The sequence below is a fragment of the Monodon monoceros genome, unplaced genomic scaffold, assembly GCF_005190385.1.
Source record: "Monodon monoceros isolate NGI ecotype Baffin Bay Population unplaced genomic scaffold, NGI_Narwhal_1 Super_Scaffold_5, whole genome shotgun sequence".
Taxonomy (NCBI): Eukaryota; Metazoa; Chordata; class Mammalia; order Artiodactyla; family Monodontidae; genus Monodon; species Monodon monoceros.
The window spans coordinates 59,864,735-59,891,774 of record NW_021703782.1 but is presented as its reverse complement, the minus strand read 5'-3'; the positions used below and the strand labels follow the sequence as shown (position 1 = coordinate 59,891,774).

At 37.6% G+C, this 27,040-nt stretch overlaps 1 protein-coding gene across 10 annotated transcripts in view; it reads right to left on the bottom strand.

The window, feature by feature from the left end:
- Positions 1-6,318: 6,318 nt before the first annotated feature.
- RFX3 (regulatory factor X3) overlaps positions 6,319-27,040 on the bottom strand; it is a 288,861-nt gene continuing 268,139 nt past the window's right edge. For 9 of the 10 annotated variants that reach the window (XM_029201564.1, XM_029201562.1, XM_029201568.1 and 6 more), the window contains 2 exons: positions 10,822-10,864; positions 6,319-6,878 (listed from right to left, as the gene is read on the bottom strand). In XM_029201564.1, coding sequence (XP_029057397.1) covers positions 6,640-6,878; positions 10,822-10,864 — 282 coding nt within the window. In that variant the 3' untranslated portion in view covers positions 6,319-6,639. The remainder of the gene's footprint in view (positions 6,879-10,821; positions 10,865-27,040) is intronic. The other variant, XM_029201572.1, reaches the window with a different exon arrangement.

The following is a 27,040-nucleotide window of genomic DNA, read 5'->3' as shown; positions in this document are numbered from 1 at the left end:
CACTAAAAGTTAATATATATTTTTATAATTATAAAAGTTCCCCAGTTATTGTACAGTACACAATACAAATCGCCCACAAACTATTATTTAGCTCCTGCCAATTTTGAGAGGACATGATATACTAAAAGATTTAGCATTTCTCACAAAAATCACATCAGGAAATACGTATTTACAAAACCAAATACATTATACAAAAAACCATCACATGTTATTCGGTAAAGATGTTTTTAAATAATTAAAAAGTTTATTCAACTGTAGTCCAAAAACTGGAAAAGAACATTACATTATCTCACACATACAATCTCTACAAAAGTTGCTTACCTCATTTACATAATATATTCAGTCGATTGTAAAATAAATGTTCAAATATCTCCTAGTGTTACTATGTTTCTGTGCTTGTGGGACTGAATAATGTAATCTGCCACTTACTAAGTGAAATTTAAATGATGGCACTTAAAAAAAAATACAGTATTTTAAAAAAACACAATGAAAGAAGTTTTACCTAGAAGGTACGAAAGCCCTGAGTGATAGTAGAATTACTGATTGGTAAGCACTACAATTAACCTAATTAAAAGTTTAACACCCCAGGCACAAATTTCCAAGTTTTCTCAAGGCACTCACTTATAGTTTCTGTAACCAATGCACTGGTCACCACCATAGGTCCCAATTGATGATGGAGATGAGTATAGAAAAAAATTTGCTTTGGTACAAAAGATGCTTTTTAAACGAATAAAATTCAATACCTCCTTTATTGGGTCATTTAAAATCACGTTTAGCAGGTTAAAACAAGGCAATTATTTGTTCAAAAGTATTAATTCATTGAAGGAAAAATTTACTTGGTAGTCAACTGTCAATGGGAGTTTTCACTTTTTCTTTCCTCCCCAGAATCATAATTCCTCTAATAAAGATTTGTTGTCCTCATTATTGAGCTAAACAATTCTTACCAAAGATTTCATTACTCAGGGCTTCCAATCCCAACATCATAATTTATTTAAAAAAACAAAGGAAAGAGGTGGTGGTGGGGTAGGGGTAGGGAAGGATCAAATACCAGAACCAAATAAGAGACAAAATACATTTTTGAAAATAGGATATATTACCAATTACTTCAAACCAAAGGAAAAAAAAATCCTAGGCAGTCACTTTGTAAGTGGCTTTTACTATTTAAGTAAAATTGGTAAACTAAACTCAGGTCTACTGGCACATAAAATCACTAGCAGCAATGATCAAGGCATGCAAACTGAGAAGCATTTACAGTAAATCATCATGAAGAATTCAAAAGAAGAGAGTTAAATTAAAACCCTTTGAGTATTGCATGTTAACACATGAGTAATTTGCATGGTCTGACTTCCTAAACTGCCTAAAAAAGCAATGTTTACGGCAAACTTGCACTATGCTATGGATGTCCTTTCACCAGACATCGGAATAGGTTACACTCTTTATGAGCGCCCGGCTAGGGCAGCGCAAGCACATCTGCAGACGACACTGCTCTCATGTTCCCTCTCACAGGGGACAAAGGGGGCCCAGTGCACGCAGAGAGGCCCTTGAGCAAAGTCAGCAATTGTGTAAGCAGACTGGCATTTACAGATATCAGAAGCAGTAGTCATAGCATCTCCTGACAGATGAGCTTAAAATCAAGTGCTTTGCTCTCCATTCTATCTATATATAATTTTTTGACAAAGTATTAAAGTTTTGGAGCATAGATAAAATTATGCCCTATATGAAATTCCCAAACAATATTTTATGAGAGATCTAACTCCAAATAGCTTACCTGCCCCATAGTTCAGTTTTTCTTTATCCACTTGAACTCGTTTCTTCCTAAGGCTTCACTTACAATTGTACTTTCTAAAGCTAAATAAACGAGATCTTTTGTTCTGTTTGGGGAGAAAAAAAAAAAAAAAGAAAGAAATGTAACCCTTTCTTTATCATACCTTTTAAAGGCAATCTAGGTACTTTCAATGTGCAGAGATCAGTTACAACATAGGTCTACAGGCCCATGTATTTGTCCTCCTTTTCTAGAGTCATGATGTGATGCTAGAAAAGTTGATTTTTTTTCTGTAAACAGTACACTTACTTAGATGGCAGTGAATATTTGGGAATAAATATATCAAGCCCTCTTGAAGAAAATTAAGAGTTGTATATAAAATGCAAGTGTTCAGCGTGGAAACACTTTCTCTTCCTACCCCCCCCTTTAAAAAACAGCATAATTAGACATTTGGATATAGAGTATATTTTACCGGTCTAAGTCTAAATAAATGATCTGAAAGGCTTTTGTCCCCCATTGTATATCTTACAATGCTCAAAGGGTTAATACAAGGCATTACATCAAAGGGGTTTTCTAATACTAGAACTAAGCACTGAATTAATGCTTCTATTCCAGTTTTTAAAAAATCACCGAAGTTGCAGAAATACTAGGATTCCATTAATTGATTTGTTCTAACCATACACATGGAGGTTGATCTGATCTAGTGACAAGCCTAATTTTCAATAGCACTGCATGTCAACCCCTCTCCCCCATGTTCTGGTGTGATTCATACAAATCACAAGTTCTAACTTCAATTTTTTGATGATTGCTCTTTTCTCACCAAGAATTTGGGGGAGGGGAGGTTATAACAAAGGTCAATTTGTTGTATATTACCACTGCCTCAAATTGCACACAAAGGTGACTTGCCAGTTCTTTACTTTTTACTTGTGTCCACACAGGGAGGACCAACATCACAGTGACCCACATTTTTTTCTTTTACACTAATATTTCAAGCACAGCATTATTTTAGATGTTTCAAATATATCATCTGAAGAATTTTTCAAATTTGAAAAGGCATCACGTTTAGCACTTCTAGAGAGTGCGTTCACGTAAAAAGGTTGATGGTTACGGTAATGAAACCGTATTCAGTCCTGAATGACTTTAACAGCATTCTACAAGAACGTGTTCCTTTTCACTCGTCTACTACAAATCAAAGGCAGTCAATGTTGCACACTACTAATTTTAGGTATGCAGTGTTAAAAATCATTTTCTAAAATTTACTTTTGTTTTTCAAGTACACCACCTAAAGAGAGGTGCATGAACCGTGCTATACAGTACGAGAAAAAGCACAAAAAGGAAAGCAGATTTCTGTAAAGGCAGTAAGACTTATACAGTCAGTCCAAGCGTAGTTTGGATGAGAATCCTGAAAAAGTGACCAGCCACTTGATATCCAAAGAAAAAATTTAAAGTTGGGCCCTGTGTTCCAAGGAGATGGTTCAGCCATTTCACCCCATTGTTCACTGGCTTTGTGAATGCCAATCTTTTGGGTATGATTCTCAAAGTGTATGTGAAGATCAAACTATACCCATGATACTCAATCCTATTACACAGAAATATCTTTCTTGAAACTTAAAAGTAGCCAACATGCCTTCCTCACATTTTTCCTCACTGAAAGCATAGCACTAGGTCTACATAGATATTTTTCATGACTAGTGTTTAATTACAGTGTCAAGAAATATTAAGAAGTCCTTAAAATGTGTACTTGCCACTTGTCAATAAATCTACTCTGAGAATGTTAGTGTCATAATATTATTTAGAAAAGTCAGATTCAGTGAACAGAAAAAATGAAAATAAAATGTTCAATACATGTTTGCTCCAAGTTGCTCAATTGTATAAATTATGATGTTTTTATTTTCTAATATACTTCACAATTTAAATTTGAAATTGCTTAAGATGTGTGTGTGTGTGTGTGAGATCTTGTATATATATGTGTGTGTGTGTGTGTGCGTCTTACTGTGGATTACAGATAACTGGAAATAGCAGAGATCATAGATGTTATTTTGTCTATTGATCAGAACTACCTACCCTAGTCACAAAGAATTAATGTTCCTAACTGTGCTCATGAAAGACATTAGAATATTTTTAGTGAGACAAGTTAATAATATTTAATTCCTCTAATCTGTCCTAATTTAGAACAAACCATGAACAATTGGAAGAAATGTTGAATCCTGTAGGGTGCCCAATCCCTAACTTTCATCAATCTAAATTTGCCATTATCAGATTCCTCTAATGAGACAAATATATCCAACATTAAATTAAACAATGATAATAAATACATTTAAAATCATTCAATAAACAAGATGAAACCAGTAAATACATTTGGTCCAACACAGATATAATAAAGTTCTGGGGGTTGTGAATGGGGAAGTGAAAAAATTCAGAAAGGAGCATCAAAATGAAGAATTTTTTTCCTTTTTAGATTTTAATTTTACCTGTAAACCTTTCCTAATGCACGATGAAGTAGATACACAGTCTTTGCAGCTTTAAGGTGTTTGTTTGCGTTTGTGTGTGTGATAGTGCAAATTCATTGCCTTTAGGGGAGGAAAAAGGGGAATGATCATTTAAATGACATTTAAATGAAGGTGATGCTAGGATGCTAGTGAAGACTTTCAAACATGTGAGTGAGTTGTATGATACAAAATTTGAATCGATTTTAAAAATTATATCTGAATGATTTAAAGTTTACTTAAGAAGCTTTGTTGATCTTAGTTATTTGAGTAGTCTAAGGCAATCAAGTAACAACAGTTGAAATGTACTGCATGTTACCCAATAAGCCATTTGGTATTTTCAACTGTACAGACTGGCTCACCCTCTCCTTTCCACCCCCCGCCCCTGCCCTCCCCACCCTAATAAAACTGGAAAGATAAACGTCTTGAGTGTAATATAGGCCTCATTAACAATCTGTAAATCATTTTGTGCTTTCCCTTTTTTTGGCTCTATGTATTTGTGTATTATTTATTTTTGCTAATTAGCTTTTTTAGAACTATTTAAATAAATGGATGTGCCTGTTTTTGTTGTTGTTGGTTAATAATTTGAGAGCTTAAAAGAACCTTGCTTTTCACGTAAATTAAAGTAGGGATGGGTGTTATCCTCTCTGGGATCTCACCTTCTGACTTGGTAGCTGACTCCTGCCCACGGACACTCGCGCGTGCATGTGGGCACACAGACACTGAGACACACAGAGAAACATTTAGACTGAAAAGATGCACTTCAATAAGTACCTGCTTATTGTGTTAATTTTCTTAAGTTATAACTAGATAAGAATGGTCTAAAATATATATGATTTTCTGTAACAAAGTTGGTAATTAAAACTAGCCTGCTATTTCACAATAGCAATCTGATCCTTAATCCTTAAGCAATGTGATTTGTAATCAAGTAATATTCAGCTCTAGGAACAAAAATAAATTCACGGTCACTCAAAGAGGGGAAGTGATTTCTGTCTTTTCATTTTGCTTTGTTTGCCCTAAATTTCCTTTGAAGAACATGTTACCTGTCCTTACTTCAGGAATCTGAAAATGACAGGCACACCTTGTCAAATGGATTGAAGAGGAATTCACATGAACAAAATAAGCCTTACTAAACCTTAGCTTCAGTTCTGTTTTAAGGCACCATGTAATAGCCGAGGTACGATGATCCCTGATGTACATTCTTCAACGGCACTGGTCCATCCAGCCACCTATCCAAATCCTACAGAATTGGGGATAAGCAACAGTGCGGTGTGCCAGTTACACTGCCTTCAGGTTCTGTTTAAAATTTAAATCCACATACTTTAGAAACCAGGAAATATTTTTGAAGGAAATAACGATATGCAGGTTGCTACATTCCTTGCATTCCATAAATTTTCTTTTATAATAGCAGCATATTGAACTACTATTAGGAAAAAGACCTGGAATAAAAGAAAGTCATTCAAATGGAATGGTTTCCTGTATGTCCAGCTCAGCATAAGTAGCATGTACACTTAAAAAAAAAAAAAGTCAAGTCATTTTTTTCAGCTTCAGTATCTAACTATAACAGCCCCACTCAACAGCAGAATGCATCTGTGCAGTGGTCCCAAATACAGAATCAGTAGTCTTTAAACAGAGGAATTGGTATGCAAATAACAGTTAAAATTCAATGTTTAACGGAAGCTTGCATTAACATGGTTTAATAATTATGTACACAAATTATGTACATATTAGCATAATCTCTTGCAATTCTGTCATTTACTCTGAACTGATAAATGCACAGCTCAACTTTTCTTCAGAGAAAAATAGATGACCTTCCCAACCCTCTAGCACTATAATAAAAATGCTCTGTATTCTCTCTCCATACTCCAAAATGTTATGAAAATAGTGTCTTATGGTTCTGTCCAATGAAAAGCACCTTTCAAAAGCAAATTTGATGCATCTGCTGCCAAATGGGCATGCCTCCAGTGTAAATCAAAGAAAATCATTTCTTTTGATATTTCACAGAAGTGCATCTAATTAAAAACTTACACATGAAATCATACACCAAGACTAACAATCAACAATAAAATATTTTAAGCTACAAAAAATGTAAATTATTTTTTAATTATAAGAAAACAAAAACATTGACATTAAGTGTTGTAAAAATCCTTCTTGACACCCAAAACTAAGGGAAAAAAACCTCATTATTAAGAAGCAAATAATTTGTTTACATTAAAAAAAAAAATAAAGACCTGGCAAAATACATACACCCATTCCATTTCACAACTCCAAAAAGGTAATGTTCAGCACAGAGAATTTGACAACCGTTGACCTTCAGGCTTATTAAAATTTCAACTTAAGCCCAATATCAACAGGGTTAATGTTAGCTGGAAAAATACGTTCTAATATTCTTTAGACTGCAGTGTAGGTATTTCCTGTAGCGCTGCACTGTCTGATAGTCTGAGTACTCGTGACGATGTGCTCGCTGTGAATTGGATTCAGGAGGCTTGGCTGCACGCCACTCTCGAGAACAGGCTGCATACAGCCTACCGGAAATGCCTGGTTCAGCTCGGTTTTCTCTCTTTTGGCTTGAGGTTCTGAAGAGTCATCTAATTCCTCATCCATTTCACTCTCCACTTCACTGCCTTCATCTGCACAAACAAATAGTACCAAGACTATTACCAGAAGACAAACTGGGAAAGAGCAATCAACAAATGCTTTAGGAACACTTTAATATAGTACCTTGAGAAAGCAACTCCTTAGCCCTTCTTGGGGGACAAAGCTTGTGGGTTTTCCTTTCAACAGATTTTTCCTGTGTCAGTGCTCTATTCTTTTAAACACAGCAAAGGTAATTTATTCTTGGGTTTGCGATTGATATCTTTAATAGGTCTTTTAAGAAGACCTCTGGAGTTCCCTGAAGTTTTTACATTAACTAGTGGCATAATTTGTGTCATTATAAAGTAGTCACTTGGGTTCACTACGCTGGCTTTGGGGAATGTATTGCGCTGAAAAATGCTAACTATGAAAAAAACAAAAGGAAGAAAGAAGGAAAAAAATTTGTTTTTCCTCTGAAAATCTACATCTGATATAAATTTTATCTGTGCTGATGTTAATGTAGGTGAGACCTACGTTGAGTCACAAAATAACTATAGCATGCATAAGCAGGGGCTGCTCACAGACTTTCTGTACACATGAATGTTGTAGATCACAATATTAATTAGACCCTTAACTTTTATTACAAAATGAAGACTGAGGCAGTAGTATCAGATTAAAAATGCACAGTGAACTTCCATTCCTAGCAACACTGATACTCTCTGTTAACAGCTAGTATACATTTCTGGAAATTAGGTGTATAAATAGTCACTGTTACTTCCAAATTTTAATACATTTTATATTAACTAAAACATCATTATAATGGAATACTATTTAATTTTTTCCAGCATGCACTGTTAAAATTCAAAAGCACAGCATAGAGAGAAAATGCTCTCACACAGCTTTACTACTGTGTAAGATTCTCCTCAGAGGAGTGGAGAGAATATCTCTTCATAAGCGCTAATTTTTAAACAGCTAGGGATATATTTCTGCCTCAAAAATCTTTTCACTGGGAATTCCCTGGCGGTCCAGTGGTTAGGACTCTGTGCTTTCACTGTTGGGCCTGGTTTCGATCCCTGGTCGGGGAACTAAGATCCCACAAGCCACGTGGCACAGGCAAAAAAAAAAAAAAAAAAGTCTTTTTACTTCATCCTCGACATGTTTTATTGTTTACCAAAAAAGCCTCCACACATAATTACACCAAAACCTCATCTATAAATGAAAGATATCTATACTTATTCTTATATTTTTGACTTATTATGGTGACTTTTCTATTAACAGAATCAGATTCCATTATATTCTATGGCATGTCACATGCAAAGAGTGTGTAACAAGTTACTGCAATGTCAGCTGGACTCTAAGAGGTGTTGAGTCTAGTTTTACCATTTGGGGCACACCTGCAGCAGTTCTGCTAATACAGTTCTCGGCGTAAATGGGCTCCCTGACGTTGCTTCTCTTATTATCAATTGGTGCAAAGATGGTTCCAGAGACAAGTGGTGAGGAATAATAGGGCCTCCATGTAAGGTGCAGGCTGTACAGCTGTGCAGCTGCCGGGAGCAACGTCTTCTGGGAAGGTTGTGTGATTAAAAAGATTGAGATTAGATGTACTGACTAGAAATGGTGCCTGTGATGCACTGAACGATAAACAGAGAAGTTCTCTGGGACGAGGTAAGCTGTCTTGGCCACCTGCTTTATCCGGTTACCGTTCGCCTCTGGTAAAGGACTTGAGGATAGCATTACAGTTTGTCCGAACAAGCACATTCGAAGGGCTGGTGAGCTGCCGGAAAGGGCTATGTTTGGTAGACATTTGCTTCATTAAGAGGATATAATCAAAATATGCTTGTATGACACTTTTGCATTTTTTTTTTGTATTTGTTTTCATATGAACAAACAAAAGGTCTGGAAGGATCCTCACACTAAATTCTTAATGGTGGTAGTCTCTTTGGCTTTTGACTATGAAGTTTTTACTTTCTGTAATTTCTAATTCTCTGCATTATTTGAAATCTTTATACATAACTAATGTTACTTTTATTATCCAGAAAAAAATCAAATTCTCATTTTGTGGAAAAAGCCCCCCAAAATTTCTTAAAGATTTCACATTCAAACCGTAGGTTCTGAATATGCTAGTTTGGTTAATTCTCAAGAAGCATCCAGTCTAGAGGTGAATGGGACCAGCAGAGCCACCCGAGGAAGGTGAGGGCAAGTCACACTGCTCCTTGGCTCCCTCTCCACCAACTTTTCTGTGACTGAGAAATAGTGTCAAAGTAATAAAAGAGGCAGCAGTAAAAGAAAAAAAAAGATCATTTCAAGCAGGCAGGCAAGTGGAGAGAGAGTGGGATGTCCTTTCATCTACCCTGCTGTGGACGGAAAAGGCAATGGGGAGATGGACAGAACAAACTCCAGTGCTCCAGGTCCACTTGTGAGTGACAGGGTTCCTTTGGATAGGCTACAAAGCAATCACAAAAGCAAGCCCTTTCTCTAGTTCCCACAGACATTTTATGCTCCTATAGAGACTCAAAAGACATTTCCTGGGAACCTACTTGAAGTTATGGGAATTTGGTACACAAAAACTAAAACTAGGTGCTGCTGGCGTTTACCAAAGACTTTGGTTCAATGCTTGACAAGGAAGACTGGCTGCCATTCAGTGTTTGGCCCAGGAGCAACATTCCTACTACACCTCCGGACACCCTGGGATGAAATCCCCAAATTTGAATTATGAGGCTTTGGTGTCAGTGCATCATCGGGGTTGCCTTATATGTTGGGCCTGCATTTCAACAGCCACTTTTCCTGCTCTGAATTTACAAACTGGCCTCATCATTGATTTGCCTCTCTGATGTTTCTTTGGTTAATCCTATAGAGTATATATTTGCAACAATGATGTTTTGGGGCTATCATTCTCTACTTTTCCTGTTTTGCTATTATGCATGTTGCTAAAACAGGAATTAACGCGTACACAGTTGATAAATAGTGATAAGAGTTTAAAGTGGGAGTGATGTTGATTCACACAGGACTTTCCCCGGCATGTGAATGTCTTCCATCACCAAGGAGGCACGGAAGCTGAACACGGAGTACCCTAGTACAGGACGCTACAGAGAACAGTGTGGCACCTTGTGTGCGGATTCCCCACGTGCTTCCTCATGCCTCAGTTTCCCCACTGGCTCTGGCTCTGTCCTGGAAGGGATAATGGTGTAGTTCTCCCCAGTCTATGGACACTTTGTCCCTGACTCCAAAACTCAATTCCTTAAAACCTCAAGAAATCTTCACTTTTTTTGTTTTTTGAAGAAAGGTGTATATTTTCTGCAGTGCTTATTTATTAGCAATTTTACATTAAAAAAAAAAACAATAACTGAGCTGGTATTTTTTTCAGAATTGTTTTTCTTTGTGTGCACTCTATTCCAACCTCATTTTCCTTCGAGCCCTGTTCCTTTTACTCTGTGGTTTTATAGGTCGTAAGTTTCTTCAGAATTATATATTGTGTTGTCACATTAGAGTGGCAATGCTGATATGAAAATTTAAGAAGTATATATGTTATCCTTTTCATCTACCCCAATACTGATCTTGCTTTTATAGTAAACTTCATTGTTATCTCTGAGTTCTTTTTCCACTGAAAAGTGTGAATTGGTGACTTGAGTACGCTGAGGAATCTTTTTCTTGCCGGGTGGGCCTTAAATAAAAATATTTGACCCAATTTTATCACTTTTTTCAGGACTCTGGCGAAAGCCAGAAGTAATTTCTGGTTACTTGTACTTAATTGCAGGCAAAAAAAATCAAGAAGAGTTTAAACTGTATTTAAATTCAATTCTTGCACTTAATATATGTAACATAAAGAAAGCACAGAAATGGAGAAATAAAAAAGATTCCAAAAGACTTAACTGTCATATTCATCAAGGATTGTATGCCATTTCCACAAAATAAAAGTGCTATACACATGTACATTTTCCTCTATGAGAATTTCTTACTCAAAAAAAGTCCTTAAAAATGTACATTATTTTCAATTCTTACCTTTATCCAGATTTCCAGGAGACACAGCATTTAAATCACCAAACTGCAAAACAATAGTCATTTGTGCAACAGTTACTACCAAGCAGAATAAAATAATATTCTCAGAGACTGAAGTAAAAATACCACACTACGACTTTTTAAAACTGTAAACTAGCGACCATTTTGATCTCTAACTACACAGGTCACCTAATTTTCCAATCAAACCTGTCAAAATTGAACAGTTTACACTGTGTCACAATTTAGCTGTCTTAGCCTCTTTGCAAAAGGATAACAATTTTCTGTCTTCCATGCTCCATTTTACTTTTTATTATTTGAACTCAGCAGTGAAGCAATAGGGGCCTGGCTGACCTGGATGAAGATGGATGTGGTAGAATAAATTTGGAAAAGCTCTGACGAAGCAGAATGCATCAGCTCCACCCCCATTAACTGTCCGTGAGTCCACCCGGAGTCTACACTATAGAAACATAGTCCAGCCACTTGGTTGAACTCTGTTTTTTTGAGTTTTTATTTGTAGAAATGAAAAACATAATAGGAGCCCCAACACTGAGAGTATTTATGTTTACAAAATCTTTGAGACTTCTCTTCTTGTAATTGATCTTCTTATTTACTAAGATAACAGGGTCCCAAATTAAAAAAGAAATGCATCTGATTATTAATGCAACAAAAAAGGTATTAAAACAATATGGAACAATTAATAACCTTCAGCTTAGACTTTACTTGCTACCTTAGTTCAAAAGCTTGATAATATTTTTACAGTGAAAAAATATATTTTAAGAGTCTCAGGGTGAACATAAATAAAAAATTGAAGAGCAGAGGTAACGAAGCTAACTGGAAAAAGGTGAAGTGAAACCTCATAGCACCTGCTTTTTAAATGGTAAACATTACTTTTTTTTTTAAAGCTGAAGATTCAGAATAAGTCATTATTAGAAATTCGGGTTTCTCAAAAAGCTTAGAAAGGGTGAGAGAGAAATTCTACTTACATTCGGAAGTTTGCTTATAAAGAGTTCCATGATAGGAGTATTTTTTTCATCTACAACATATGTCTATAAAGTAATAAAACTGATCTTATTTTGCAAACATACACACACATAATTTCTTTTTTTATCTAAACATGAGTTGTTCTTCATAGTAGCTACCTTGGGAGCATATACATTTATTCCAAGGTTCAAGATTCTGGAATTCCTCTTTGACAACCAATTTCAAGACTTAGTTTATGTATCATTCAAGAAAGCCCATCTTGTTGTTTTACATCAAACTGTGACTCCAAACACTCCACATTTTATTCATTGTACTTGGTCCTGAGATGATTTCTGATTACTCACCAAATTTAAATTCATCTCTGCCACAATTCAGGATATTTAAAATAATGTGTCATTTTACTCTTTATTATTTCTTAGCAGTTCAGAGGCAGTTTAAAAAGAGGCATTCCACATCACTTTAAGCCATGGCAGTATTACTGAACCAATGTGTAGCCTCCCGAGGTGACTGCCTTGAAGGGGACAAGGGCCTCCTGGTTGCACAACTCTTAGTATATCTGTTTGAAGGACCGCCCCATTGCGTTATAGTTACGTCCCATGGGCAGCAAATATAAAATCATAAATACTGAACTGTTGTTTTGAAGTTGTTCCTGTTCACATGGCTCAGAACCTTATGTTAGTCTAAATAAAAACCACAGTTTAAATTGTACAGGATTTCTTGAATTAAAGAATATAATAAAAGCACCAAAAAACACAACAGGATTCTTTACCTATTTTTGGTATTATTTAAATTTTTAGAACTATAAACAGAGAATGCCCAAAGCTGAAGGGTCATTTATATGTTATTTCTAGTTGACACACAGAGGAAGATTTTTATTTCTTTTAAATGACTACTTAACAACACTTAGGACCCAATACTGGAAATGAGTTGGCAGTGATGAGTCTAAACATACTTCCATATCTATAAAAAGTGAATACACCATTTGTTTTTGATAAATCTTGAAAAGTTGTTTGAGACTAAATTATTACTGCCATCGGTGATCAATAATATCATGCAAAGTGGCTAAAACCAAACTTTGAACACATACGGAAATTTTTCTTCGAAAGAAACACTGCTTTTAGTTGCTACTTAACTGAAAATATGACAACGTGATAGAAAGATTTTCCTTTGAAAATTTCTGCTTAATCTGAATGAATACATCTGATTACTCAGGATGATGAAAATAAAAACCAAAAACAATCGAAATCTCTGTAATCATTATTAGCATTAGCAAATAAACATTTGCATACTCAAGGCTGAGGGCTTGTGACCATGCACTGTGAGGGACACTGTGGAAAAAAAGAAAAAAAAAAAAATCTTCAAGATACTGCCAAGTTGTCTCTGGGATTAATGACAAAGTTCCATATGTACAACATACAGTAGATTTAAAATAAAAATCTTGTGAATAAGAGGTTTTGATATTCCTGTATAGTGGAAGGTGAAGGTTTTTATGTGCACTTTATGTGTGAGGAAAGAATATACATTTGAGGACTTCCCTGGTGGCGCAGTGGTTAAGAACCCGCCTGCCAATGTAGGGTACACGGGTTCAAGCCCTGGTCCAGGAAGATCCCACATGCTGCGGAGCAACTAAGCCCGTGAGCCACAACTACTGAGCCTGCACTCTGAAGTCCGCGAGCCACAACTCCTGAAGCCCACGCACCTGGAGCCCGTGCTCCGTAACAAGAGAAGCCACCGCAATGAGAGGCCCGCATACCGCAACAAAGAGTAGCCCCCGCTCGCCGCAACTAGAGAAAGCCCGCGCGCAGCAACGAAGACCCAACGCAGCCAAGAAAAAAAAAAGAATATACATGTGATTAAGGAAAAAAAACACCTTAATCCTACAGATAGAGTAGGTAAGATTAGGACAATCAGTTCGTTCATTCAGTATTCAAAAAATATTTATTGAGAGCTTATTATGTGCTAGGCACTCTGCCAGCCAAGTTCCAGTCAGATTAATTTGGAAATATTCCCTCTTTCTGAAGGTGAGTATCAGAAATTGTTTATATTAAAAAGGACAGGTAGTTTAGCCAAAAACCAAGGCAGCCTGGGAAACCTTCAAGAAGGTTTTAAAACCACAGGGTTATTAGAAAGGGAGTTTGGAGGGAGCAGCAAGTCAAAGTAGCAGGAAGGGAGGAAGGAAGGGAAGGGAGGCAGGGAAGACTGAGAGCGGGCATAAGGACGGCGGCATCACAGACAGGAGAGAGACGACAGGGACGTAAATGAGGCCAGGACACACTAGCAACAGAAAAGGAGGAGGAGAGACATGATTTGGATTAAAAAAATGGAGGTTGGGGCTTCCCTGGTGGCGCAGTGGTTGAGAGTCCGCCTGCCGATGCAGGGGACACGGGTTCGTGCTCCGGTCTGGGAAGATCCCACATGCCGCGGAGCGGCTGGGCCCGTGAGCCATGGCCGCTGAGCCTGCGTGTCCGGAGCCTGTGCTCCGCAACGGGAAAGGCCACAGCAGTGAGAGGCCCGCGAAGCGCAAAAAAAAAAAAAAAAAAAAAAAGTAGAGGTTGGCAAGGAAGTCCAGAGATTACTGAAAAGTTATAGCTTCAGAAACTTAAAAACTCTTACTGCTTTCTAATTTCCCCTGCTGCACAGGGGACTGGAGGGGACTACTATTCACTGAGGTGACGTCTGACAGCTTATAAAGTACTTTCATGGTTCAGCATATAGTTGGCTTCCTCTCAAATATGATGACCTCAAGTATCACTTTCTCAATATCACTTCTTCAGAGAGGCTTTTCCTCACAGCCCTACTTAAGCGTCTCCTTCCCTGTCACTGTTCATCAGCACCTCACAAAAAACTTACGAATCTGGCTATAGGTAAGGAGCTTAGATTCAATCCTGCAGCTACTGAAAACACGTTCATCTGTCTAGCATTGTAAGGAAATATGGTGGTGTTAGATTTGAGACCAGATATTCTGACCATCAGTTTAGGAAGGGAGGGAGCAAGGGAGTGGGAGGGAGAGGGAGAGAGAGAGAGAAAGTATGTATGTTTCCTACATGGCAGAAAGAATATAAATTAAGGGATTTAAAGTGTGCTCTGGGTAGAAAGCATATGGCCTTTGATGTACATAGGAGTTAAAGTTCTGTCAGCCAGATAGATAAATAGGGAACGTTCTGAAGTAGAAACAGAATGGAACATAGAGAAAGCATAGCTGTTGTTTTTAGGAAGAAAGACCTCCTTGCCTAGAAACCATTTCTCCAGGCCCTGACAACCGGTCATAATAATGAGCATGCTCCTGGACAGCAGCAGACTAAAAAATGTGTGGTCAAGGCAGGCAGTGGGAGTCTGTTAGACCATAAATTCATGACGAGTAGTAATGGCCAGGAAGTATAAATGGGAGACTGGTCAGCACAGCCTATGTGACTATTGGCAGCATCCTTGAGAGCAACCCTGAGTATGACCCTGACTTGTGGCCAAGCAGCTGAGAAGTAGTTCATCACAGGACTGTGAGGCCTAAGCACAGGCACCATGAGAGAAATCAGGCTCAGCCCACAGGTATACTGCAGAGACCATCGCAGGTTAGATCCAGCAGCAGTGAACTTTCCACAATGAGGGAGGCAAGCCTTGTATTGTAATAGCTGGAAAGTGAAACAATGCAGAGGAAGCCAGGGGGCTCAGACAGCAAACTGGTGAGGATCCACGGGGGCCCACAAAACAGAGACTGGGGATAGAAGGAAGGAGTTCAAGGACTGGGATGAAGACCTCACCCGTGGGGATGCTTTCCCTGCTGGAAGAGTTTACCCCATCCTGGGGAGGAAGGTTAGTGAGTAATCATAACCACATCATCTGGGCAGCCAGGTAAACATCCTCCATAGAAACCACATCTTACCACAAAATCTCTCTGCTGGTATGCCCAGATTTATAGATTTACAGGCAGACAGATACAATCTCTCTCTCTCTCTCTCTCTCTCTCTCACACACACACACACACACACACACACACACACACACAATGTATAACTGATTTACATGCTGGCACCAAAATATGAAAGTGTATGGTCTAGAACAGGGGTTAGTAAGGGGTCAGATAGTAAATATTTTAGGCGTTACGGTCCTGTTGCAATTACTCAGCTCTGCTACTATAGTGCAAAAATAGCCATAGATGATAGTTATATGAGTGGGCATGAATGTGTTATAATAAAACTTTATAAAAAATGGATGATGAGCTGGCCTTTGGCTAAAAGAACTTGTAAACCCTAGAAGATTTGGTCCAGTTCACAGACAGTGAAGGGAATGGAAGATTTTGTCTTTAAGGAAGGTGTGAAGACTTTGGCCACAGGGAGGATATAGAACCAGAGGCTTTAAGAACCAGCTTCATCAAAAAATGATGGTCACAAGGAAAGAAACATGGGTCAAGTTTTAAAGATGGAAATCAGTTGGAAGACTAATCTTCCTCTCTTTTCCTATGGAGGCTTGTATGTACAGACAGAGACAGATAAAGGTTGGTGTTTGTGTCAATTAGTGGGTGAAGAGGATGAAGTCTAGGATATGAGGAAAGATTGCACGGAAAAGAGACTGGGAAAAAGATTACATGTATTAGTGATTTAGATGGGGCAAGCCTCCCTAGTGGGGAGTTTTTTTTTCCAATTTGGATGCAGATGTGAAGAGATAGTCCAATAGCATAAGTTCTCCATTGGTAAAAGCAAATAAGGAATAGTTCTAGATGAGGATGGTTTTTGGGGTGGAGTCATCCATGGAGACATGTCAGTGAGATGTATGTAGAGGAGGGGAGGAAGTAAGAAAAAAATAATATACTGGAGGAAGAGTTCATAATCCACAAGTAATAACTGACTTCATTCAGAGCGATTTAGCTTTTATACTGTAATAGTTTCCTATTGCTGCTGAAACAAATTACCACAAATGTGGTGGCTATAAATAATACAAACTTACTATTTTTTAATTCTGGAAGTCAGAATTCCAAAATGGGTCTCGCTGAGCTAAAATTAAGGTGTCGGCGGGTTTGTATTCCTTTCTGAAAATTTTTAGGGAGAATTTCTTTTTTCCTTTTCCAGCTTTTAGAGGCTGCCCACAGTCCTGGGTGTGACCCCCGTCTATCTTCAGAGCCAGCAATGTCCGGTCAAGTCTTTCTTCCACTACATCACTCTGACACTGACTCTTCTGCTTCTCTCTTCTACTTTTAAAGACCCTTGTGATCACAGTGGGCCAATCCAGATAATCAAGGTTAATCTCTTTATTTTAAGGTCAATTAATTAGTAACCTTAAGTCCATCTGTAAACTAACATATCCACAGGTTCCCAGGGTTGGGATGTAGACACCTTTGGGGGTCATTATACCGCCTACTACACACATCTAAGCTACCTCAAAAAAAACCTGTCATATTTGCCTGAATAAAATCATTTGACAGTAAATTTTTTTCTACTATTGGAGGAAATACATCCTCCAGATCAAGCCGTTTGTAACACAGTAATTTTCCCCTCAATTTTGTCTGTTTTGTGCTCTTCATTAGGGGTGAGGTGGGATAGTATTGTATATAGGCACAAATTCATTTTTTGTAATATATTTCTCACTAAGGGCATTTGTTCTTTATTTTCATTTACAGACTTCGAATTTTATGTATAAAACTTCCTACCTCTGACAGTTTTTCATAGCATGCATTTCAAGGTTTAGACTTATTGGAAGCACACATACATCCAAGAAGTTTACCAAGATCACAGAGCTGAAAGTTGTTAGTGATGACACATAAGGAAGTCATTCCTGACAAAGAAGTGGAAGTCAAAACTGAGGGAATCAAAAGCTACTGAGTAGTGGGGCCAGAACAGCCCTAAGCTCCACATCCAAACGGAGGCCTAAGGAGAAACTCTGATGATAAAGTTACACACTAAGGACCAGTTACATACATACTGGTCCTTTGGACAGTTTCATGAGAGCAACCTGTGCCACCAAACTGCACAGCAAGCAGCTCCAACAACCTCGGAAAAGCCCTCTTGTGTTAACACTACTCCATGGTTCCATGAGGATCCATGCGGTATAGACGCTGCAGCCAGATGCCAAGGTGCTAGCGGGGGATTAGCTGACATTAGATGTCTCTCTGGGACATTTACCTTTTAACTTGCATAAATTTTACATATATATATAATTTTATATATAATACTTTCTTCCCGCTTCATAAGTACATATAAGACCTTTCAATCAATCCTACTGATAAGATTTTATCCAAGTCTAGCTATGTCTAGTTAGACCCAATTATGTTTATGCTTCCTCCCTAATGTTGCCATTTTCTTTTCTAATTGACTCCTTTCCCCATTCTATTATGTTGGCGGTGTTTTATAAAGCATTGAATTAGTTTGCCTCTGATTACCACTTTGGCTACATCCCAAATAATGTGGTTGGATGCTTTGTAATTCCATGAATCATTTGACTCACCATTCAAAAACAGTCTACAGGCTATTTTCCCCTTGTAATATAGTATTATTAAAGACTTCACATGCCTTTATGTTATCTGTTTTATTAATTTCAACTTCTAAGCTTATGTTTGTATTGTCAAGAAATGACGGTCTAATTCAACACAGTATTACTTGGATTGTCAGTGTAAAATCAATATTAAAAAATCTAATTCAGAGTAGAAGGCAACCAAATATAGTCCCTCTTGACTAATACACATAACTTCAGATATTTATATACTTATGGAAAGGAAAGGGAAAGGAAATGGAACTAACAAAAATCTGGTACCTTGTATGTGCCTGTCTGCTTGCCTGCCTATCCACCCCATCTATCTACCTATACCTAACAACCTATACCTATCTTCCTTCCTACTTTAGTCCTCACAACATCCCTGTGAAGGAATGGTTCTTATGTTTATTTTGTTGATGAGAGAACTCAAGTTTTCTTGAGATATACGTATATATAACTTGCCCAGGTTGCAAAGGTATTAAATGGGAAATATGAAATTTAAATTTGGGTGTCGAACAACTTGGGGTGTGGGGCCAGCCTGACCTGGGTTTGAATCCCAACTCTGCCACTATCAGTCCTGTGACCCCAGACATAATACTCTTTGATCCTCAGGTTTCCACATATATGAAATAGACAGGGTTTAATGTCTTCAAGACTCAATTTTCAAATACTGAAGTCCTAGAATTCCATTTAACCCTAAAACCGTAAGAGGGTGATTTCAAAATGAAATGTCTCGAGCTGAGTGGGGCTACAAGGAGTACTGCTTCAGAATGGAAGTGTTCCTTAGGCTTTGACCTAAGGTTGTTGACACTATAAACTCAGTCTACGGCTGAAGTTGAAGTCACTTGATGTACTGACCAAGCCATTTATGGCTCAAGCAAATACCATGAGAAGGGCTGTCCTAAACAAGGATGGTGTGTGTGTGTATGTTTTGTACCTTTAGCATAATGAGGATGATCACACAACCAGAAATAGCTGACGAGCTCAGATGAATGTCAACATGTAAACCTTGACCTAACCAACTGCTTCTCGCTCTGTTCTTCTAAGAAGTCAGTAAAGGAGTAAGAGCCTTTAAAGCAGTTCCTATAAAAGCAGGAAGATTGTTCCCATGCAGATTTGGAAGTTCTTGACCCAATTCTAATCTTTCAACATTCTGTACTTAGCTTGAACTTTGTAATGTTCTGAACTTTACAAACCTTAGATAGCTGCACAATCTCCTATGATTTCAGTTCTTTTAACCGAAGTTAGTAGAATCGATCACAAAAGGATTAGGTAGTGGCAACTATTTTGAATGTTTTTGATGGTGGAGAGAAATGTCTTGAAATTTCAATCATAAGGGATTTCAGAACATTATTATTTTCTTTAATGTCTTCCAAATGAGAACCAAATTAGTCAAAGCATTGCATTTAGCACGGGTACAGGATTTCACAACTGAGGAAAAATAATTGCTGACTTTAAAGGGATTTCTGATTTTAAAAAATTCGCAAGGCATGTTAGTGCTCCAGTTGGTAAAATCTTGTGTTCCTTGTTTTTTGTTTTTGTTTTTCTGGAAGTGGACTTTTCTATGTATTTCCAAATAGTTTTACTGAAGCCTGCTAAGATGGCTAAGATTTCTGCCCGTTTGCTTCACAGCAAGGCAAATTCTGCCCTATATTTGCTGTTGGTTCTACCCCTTCAGGCTAGCCAGCTATCCTGGCAACTTGTGCTATTGGCTACTCTCTACCCGGGTAGCATATTTTCATCATGATTCTGACTGTTCAGGCTTTTTTGTTGCCCTCCGCGCCCTGGGAACACAGTAATTTATCTACCTTTATATTGTTTCAAAATTTCTAAGAAGTGATATAAATGACTATGTATAAAATAGATAAGCAACAAGGATATATTTAGAGCACAGGGAAATAGAGCCATTATTTTGTGATAACTTTAAATGGAGTATCATCTGTAAAAATACTGAATTGCTAGGCTGTACACTTGAAACTAATATAATATTGTAAATCCATTATACTTCAAGGAGAAACACCTCTAAGAAGCACTCATAAGTGAGCACGCAGGTAGTGAAGAAGTAGGAATACAGGTCTTAGTTGCTTTTCAGGAGAAAAGTAATTTCAAAACCAGTAACATTTAATGCTACCACTAGGCCAAACCAAGAGGGACCTCTGTCCTGAGCCCCACACCACGGAGAGCCCTGCTCTGGCTTTCCTGTGGCCATGGCCCTCCCCACAGACAAGGAGTCCACTGGGCCACGTGGATGTGCCCTCCTGGAGCCTGTGTTTCACTCCTACCCCCAGACCATACTTCTGTTACCTGAGATCCCAGAATTCCCTGCCTAAAGCCCCAAGTCCCCTTTCAGGCCTGTGCAGGTCTCTCCCTAAGTCCACCGATCAGAAGAACGAAGGGAGAGCCAGTGCGGAGGTGCAGCTATTTGCAAAGGGCAGACAAAACCTGAACACTGGACTGAGGTGCCCACAAGCATGAGCACAGGCTCTTCACAATACAGGATAGGGAATGATACACAAGAGGAGTGGTCTAGGGGCCACAGGGTGGGCCATGGGTCAACTATGTCTATGTCACCATTTTCTGGCATGGAACTAGGAGGAGCCTAAGAATTTTAAATTTAAACCCAGCCTTCCAAGTTATTACCAAGATCTATTTACCCAAATGCTAGGGTTGGGCCTGGCAGCATATCCTTTATGTAAATAAAACTATGGGCTGAAAAGAAAGAACCTTGGTGCTCTTAACTAAAGACAAGCTCCCACGGAGGCCACCTTCACTGTCTATCAGGAAAGCATGATATCAATTTATTATGTCAGAGGAGTACCTATTTTGATTATACCACTTCCCTTTTTTTTTGGAAATTATTAACTGGAGAGACAAGGGTGGTGGAAGTGTGGAAACATGTTATCTTTGTACCAAGCAGACCTTTACCACTAGGATGAATCAGATTTGAAGTGATGGAAGGATCATCACAACTGGCCCATATACTTGCTGAAAATCTCTCATACTTATGAAAGTATATTTTAGTATAGTGATGGTGAAAAGCAGAAAACAACTCCTGTGAATTGAGGAAATTACCCATCCCAAACAAGGACTATTTCTTTACCAGGAGGACCAGCAACCATCAACTTCACCTGTGTCTGAGCAAAAATACCAGAAAGACAATGGAAGGCCAGAGCCGCTTGGGCTGGGCACAGGATGATAAGAGCATGGCAAGGAGGCCAGCAGGGGGAGCTGTCATGCTTAATCTAGGCCAGGGAACGTTTCACACCTAGTTGACTCTGAGGCTGGGCTACCAGGCTAACCTGTTGCTAAGCAAAGAGCCCAGCGGCGGACTTTGCTGAAAAGGACAGTGTGCCGAGTTTCCCTTCCTAACGTCTACAGTGATCATTTTAGTTCTTGAACAATGTCAAGAATTCCTGGATTTCTATTTTCTTCTCTTTTCCCACTTCCAAACACTTCAGGAAAACTAATCTCTAGTTGTAAGCACTTATGAAAACCCAACTTCATAACGGAGGTTCTCTGAAATACTGAAGGAGTACTCTGGGGAAAGGGAGCTCTTCTTGGTCTAGGAGCATTATTTTCCTGATATAGAAATCCAGTATGTCCATCATGAAATGAAATGAGAAGTTCTGTTAGTTGGCTGTCTGTCTTTCCATCATTCTTTTGTACTTCCTTCCTTGAATGAGTATTTTTGGGGCACCTATTGTGGGATTGTGTTTAGACCAGAGCTGTAAGCAAAACTCCATTCCCTGAAGAGGATGTGAGGAGAGGTTAGAGCCCAGAGCAAGCAGGGAAGGAAACCAAGTGGAGGAAGCTAATGAGCAGGGATCCCAGAGGGATAGGGTTGCAGCCCTGGGCTGCTGAGTCAATAGGTGCTTTGCTCACATGCAAGGAGAGTAAGGAACAGAATGACAAACCAGGAAAGAGCAGAAAAAAATACAGGAGAGCATCTACAGAGATAATTCTTAGGAACTTGGAGGATGAAGGTGGAGGAGAAAGGCTTTCCAGGGAGTCACTTTTATCATTTATTTTCAAGATGTTAGAATTGTGCTAATGTAGAGGAGCAGATTTACAGCTAAAAGCAAACTGCAAATTCTAAAACCATAACTTTGATTTAGGTCTGTGGGTGGGTACAGAGGAGCTGAAGGGTGTAATTTGTTGTTGTTGTTGTCTTCTGGCAGATTTAGCTTTCCAACTGCAATTTGCTTAGACTAATATTCCATTTAGTTTGCATATTCTGAACATCTACTAACAAAAAGTGGAAAGGGGAAGGGTGGTAGGACTATCAAGATGCATCCTGCAATGCAGAGGAAAGAAGCCTTGGAACAAAATAATGAAAGCTTTCATACCAGGCATCTGGTTTGTGCATGATTGCGAGTGTGCAGGCATTTGGGGGAGTTGTAAAGTACAGACAGAAATAAATTAGTCCCTATTCCGAAACTGTCTATAAACAATTTATATGGTGAAAAATTAAAATGTGGATTGAACCGATTTGGCTACTTGGAGTGAGACAGCCCCACTTCCTACAGTTAGCGCTACCACTAGTTCTGATATTGGGCAACTTTCAACCTCTGTTTTCCTTATGGGTGAAATGGGGACACTAACATATCTCTTGTAAGGTTTTGGTGAATATTACATAAAAATGTAAGACATTTAGCAGAGTAGTTGTCACAAGACCAGTCTTCAATTAGAAAAATATTAATAAACAGTAAGCTTTATTATAAAGAATAACTAATATAACTTTTGACAAGTATTCATTACACTTTTTAAGTTACTACTGTTCCAAGATGTTTTTTTTTTTCCTGCAAATGATTTCAACTGTGATATGATTCATCCCTTTTAAAATATTCTATAACAAGTCTATTATTCAACAGGTACATTTTCAGTGTATTCCCTAGTTGCACTAGAATAATGCTCACTGAAATCTATTTTTCATTAATTTGATTTTATCTTAAGCATCCATGCATATTTACAATGGTTGTACTTCCGTCAAATGGAACTTTTTCACTCAACTTTTATCCTAAAAGCTTGCCTGTGAATTATTATTGCTCTTCTCCAGTTTTTAAATTTTAAAGAGCTTTTTACCCTTTCGCTTTGAGTATATCAATTTTACTGAAGCCAAGACATTTTTCTTTTAATGGTAAACCCTTAAGAGTTCCTCAATTTTTTTTCCCTAAAAATATTACTAAAATATTATATTTTTAATATTGATATTCACAGCTGAGCAATTAAAGCAGCTTTTGGTTCCTATTTTTATTTCAAAAAGTTGATTACAAAGATATAATATTAAGTATAATTAAATTATGATAAAGGCAATTTAAATATATTTAACACATTAAATATAAAAATGTTTGTCACAGAAAATCATTTTATGAAGCAATAAAAATTTGTAGATTCAGTGAATATATTAAGACTACGTATATTTTAAAGAAATAAAGCATGTATGCCATTAACTTCTAAATATCCTTCAACTGCTCATAAAATCCAAATAAAAGTATATGTTCTGCTCAATTTTCCTTGTCAGAGCTGTACAGAAAACCTTATGATGTTTTAAAAAATTTAACAGGTGAGCAAACAGATGCAACTTGTTTATTTTACTTTATTCCTACTCTTAAAAATTTCACCACTGCCAGAAACTCTATTGGCATATTTACAATATTTAAATAAAAATTCAAAAAACTGCATAAATCTTAGCAGTAAATAGTTTCCTTTTTATCATCTAGGCAAAAAATAAAAATAATAATGAAACTTTGGAAATGCAGATGCTTTAAATAACTTACTGCTCAGTACTAATGTAGTAGCAGGCTGACGTTTAGAAGAAAACTCATGGTGGTGATGCTGTTTCATTTCGGGGTTCCATTACATGGTAGCCTTCATTTCAACAACTGAAATGTCAGTGCTACAGGGAATGTAAAAATAAAACTTGCATGTTTGTATACTGTGTTTATATGTAAAACATGATGTATTGGTCTCTCTTGCCTGCTCAAATAATGTAAATAATGTTAATTTTAAAACTCATTTATTGAATTCACATTAGTGAAAAGATGTATTAATTATCCTTAAGTTACTTTGAAAGGGAAACCTTTCCCTTTGCTTATGGATCTATTTAGCTGCCTGACACCTCTCCCAAATACAGCACCTATAAAGGTAAAACAAATGTCCAATAAAGTTTGTGACTATTTTTCAGCTGTCCCTTTACTGATTTCTGAACTATTCTTATTCCAATCTCACCCCATCCTGCAGCAGGTAATAAGCATGGTAGATAAACAGCAACGGCTTTGGTGCCAGGCTGCTTGGTTTCAGAAACTGATCTTACAACCTAGTAGCTGTGTGACTCTGTGTGACTGTGACTGGCTCTGTGTCTCATTTCATCGTCTGTAAAATAGATTAAAAATAATATTCACTCACAAGTGAATATTATTCTTTAAGTATTCCTATATCCCTTTAATTTTCCTTTACAGCACTTATCAGAATTTATAGCTATGTAGTTATATGAACATTTAACAAATATGTATCCCCAACTAAAATATAAGTTCCTTGAATGCAGCATCAAAATCCATTTTGTTCATCACTACATCCTAAACATTATAATGTTTGGTCTAGAGTAGATGCATAAGAAGTATTTGTTAAATAAATGAATAAATTAATTTTAGAGGTAAGTCTGAGAATCAACAAAAGTGAACACAATTTGCCCAAGATTATACTACCATAAATGACAGAACTATAAGTAGAGTTTAGTTCTTCTGACTTAAAGTTCTCCATTATTTCCAGGCATTAAATCTTCGATAACACAAATCATACAAAGAATCACGCAATTAATATTACGTAGGTTCTAGAATGAAAAGTAAAAGTACAAATCAGAGAGAAAAGGAGCATCTAACGTAGTCTGGGGGAAACTGGGCCTCCTCGAGGAACTGATATTTAAGACATGAAGGAGTTAGAATGGGCAAGGAGAGTCAGGCAGAGGGCTCCAGGTAAACGCACAGTTTACACAGTGGTGCAATGATGAGAAAAGCTTGGTGAATAAGAATAGAGAAAAGACTACTGTGATTGCAGCAGAAGGACCTGGAAGAGGGAGGGTGAGGTTGATCAGAGAGACAGGGCCAGATCTTATACCAAGGGAAGACTCTTCTTCCTTAAGTAGAAGAAGAAAAAGCCACTAAAGGGTTTTAAGTGTGGATAACACAATCAGGTTTGCATTTTCATAAGATGATACTGACTGCACTATGGGGAGTTTGGGAAAGGGCAGACTTAGTAACTGGTTGGATATGCAGGTCAAGACAGAAAGATACATAAAGATGATGCTCACGTATCCAACATGATCTACAGGGAGGGTACCATTTACTGAGAAAGGACCATTAGTAGATAGATCAAGAGCTTAATTTCATTAAGGGTATAATAAATTCTCAATAAATAGTGACAATTATTATTGTTTTTGTGGTGGTTGTTACTGATGATTGAAAACCGCTTGCTGCAATTGAGGGTAATGGTGATTTTTATGGATTTCAATGGATTTTGGCCTGCGGTGTTGCTCCCATTATATACACAGGCACTTCTGGACTTGAGGTTTGGAAAGGGAGGTCATTTACGGAGCTAAGAATGCAGCTGAGGCTTGACACATGAAAGTCTTTTTTACCTCCAATCTCATTTCTAGGGTAGGCTTAGGATAACACGTGAGAGATGCATGAGAAAACAGCCTTCCTTTCCCTTGAATTTCCTTCTCCTTTTCCCAAGAATCAAGAAATTTTAGACATGATAATATGACCATGGCCAACAGGTCTATAACGGCCAATTGGTCTACGAGGCATCAATGTTTTAAGGGGAGATCAAGCCTGTAAAATTAGCTTTACTTGGCCTTGGCTGAATAATGGATGAGCATAGACAGCTCAAAGGATTTTCCTATAAATTGGGTAAGGAGATAGTAAGCAAAGAAATCAAGAGGTATGCTTAGATCTTTGATCTTAGAGAAGGTATTTATACCTTACTTTCTGATCTAGACTTTATTTATATTATATCTTTGAATCATGTGGCAATCTGTCTTATTCATTTACATTGTTTACTATAGTAAAAAAGAATGTCAATTAAATCATTACAATGATTAGTTGGCAGTATAGACTATATAAGGCCATTTTAATACTGGTGAGCCAGTACTGCTTGTATTAGCATATGAGGAGGTTGCTAAGTCTTCACACTGTGTCACTGGCTCATGGCCACAGGCTTTGTTCCCTAGAGATGCAGGGGAAACAGAGATCACGCATCAGGATTAGCCACATGGTGTTAATGAGAATCGCTGTTTATCATTATCCTGGTTATCCTGTTAAAGAAGTCCTGGAGCATATGAGGTAGTTGCCAAATGTGTTAAATATACCAAAAGGCATGTCTATTTCAGAAGTTTTGAGCCCTGAGTTAAAAAATTTTATCGTATTTAATCTACTTGCCAATTGGGCATTTTGCAACCAGGCATCTATAAGAGAACTAAGGAAAGAGGCACTGAGGGGAACTCAAATCTAAGAAAAGTCCAGATTGTTTTGGTCAATGATGAGGTCCTGCCTGTAATTTAAAAGCTAAAATGAATCTTGCTTAATCTCACATACACATAATTGGCATCATTTAGGCACAATCACCATTAAGAAACATACAAACACATATAGATCAGCATACAGCAAGGGATTTTAAAGAGGGAAAGAAGAATATTTTAACCAACTTTCTGAATAAAAGTCACATGTATTTTATTTATATTAGAATACTTATAAAGGTCCTTGAGGTATTTTAATATATTTTTAAA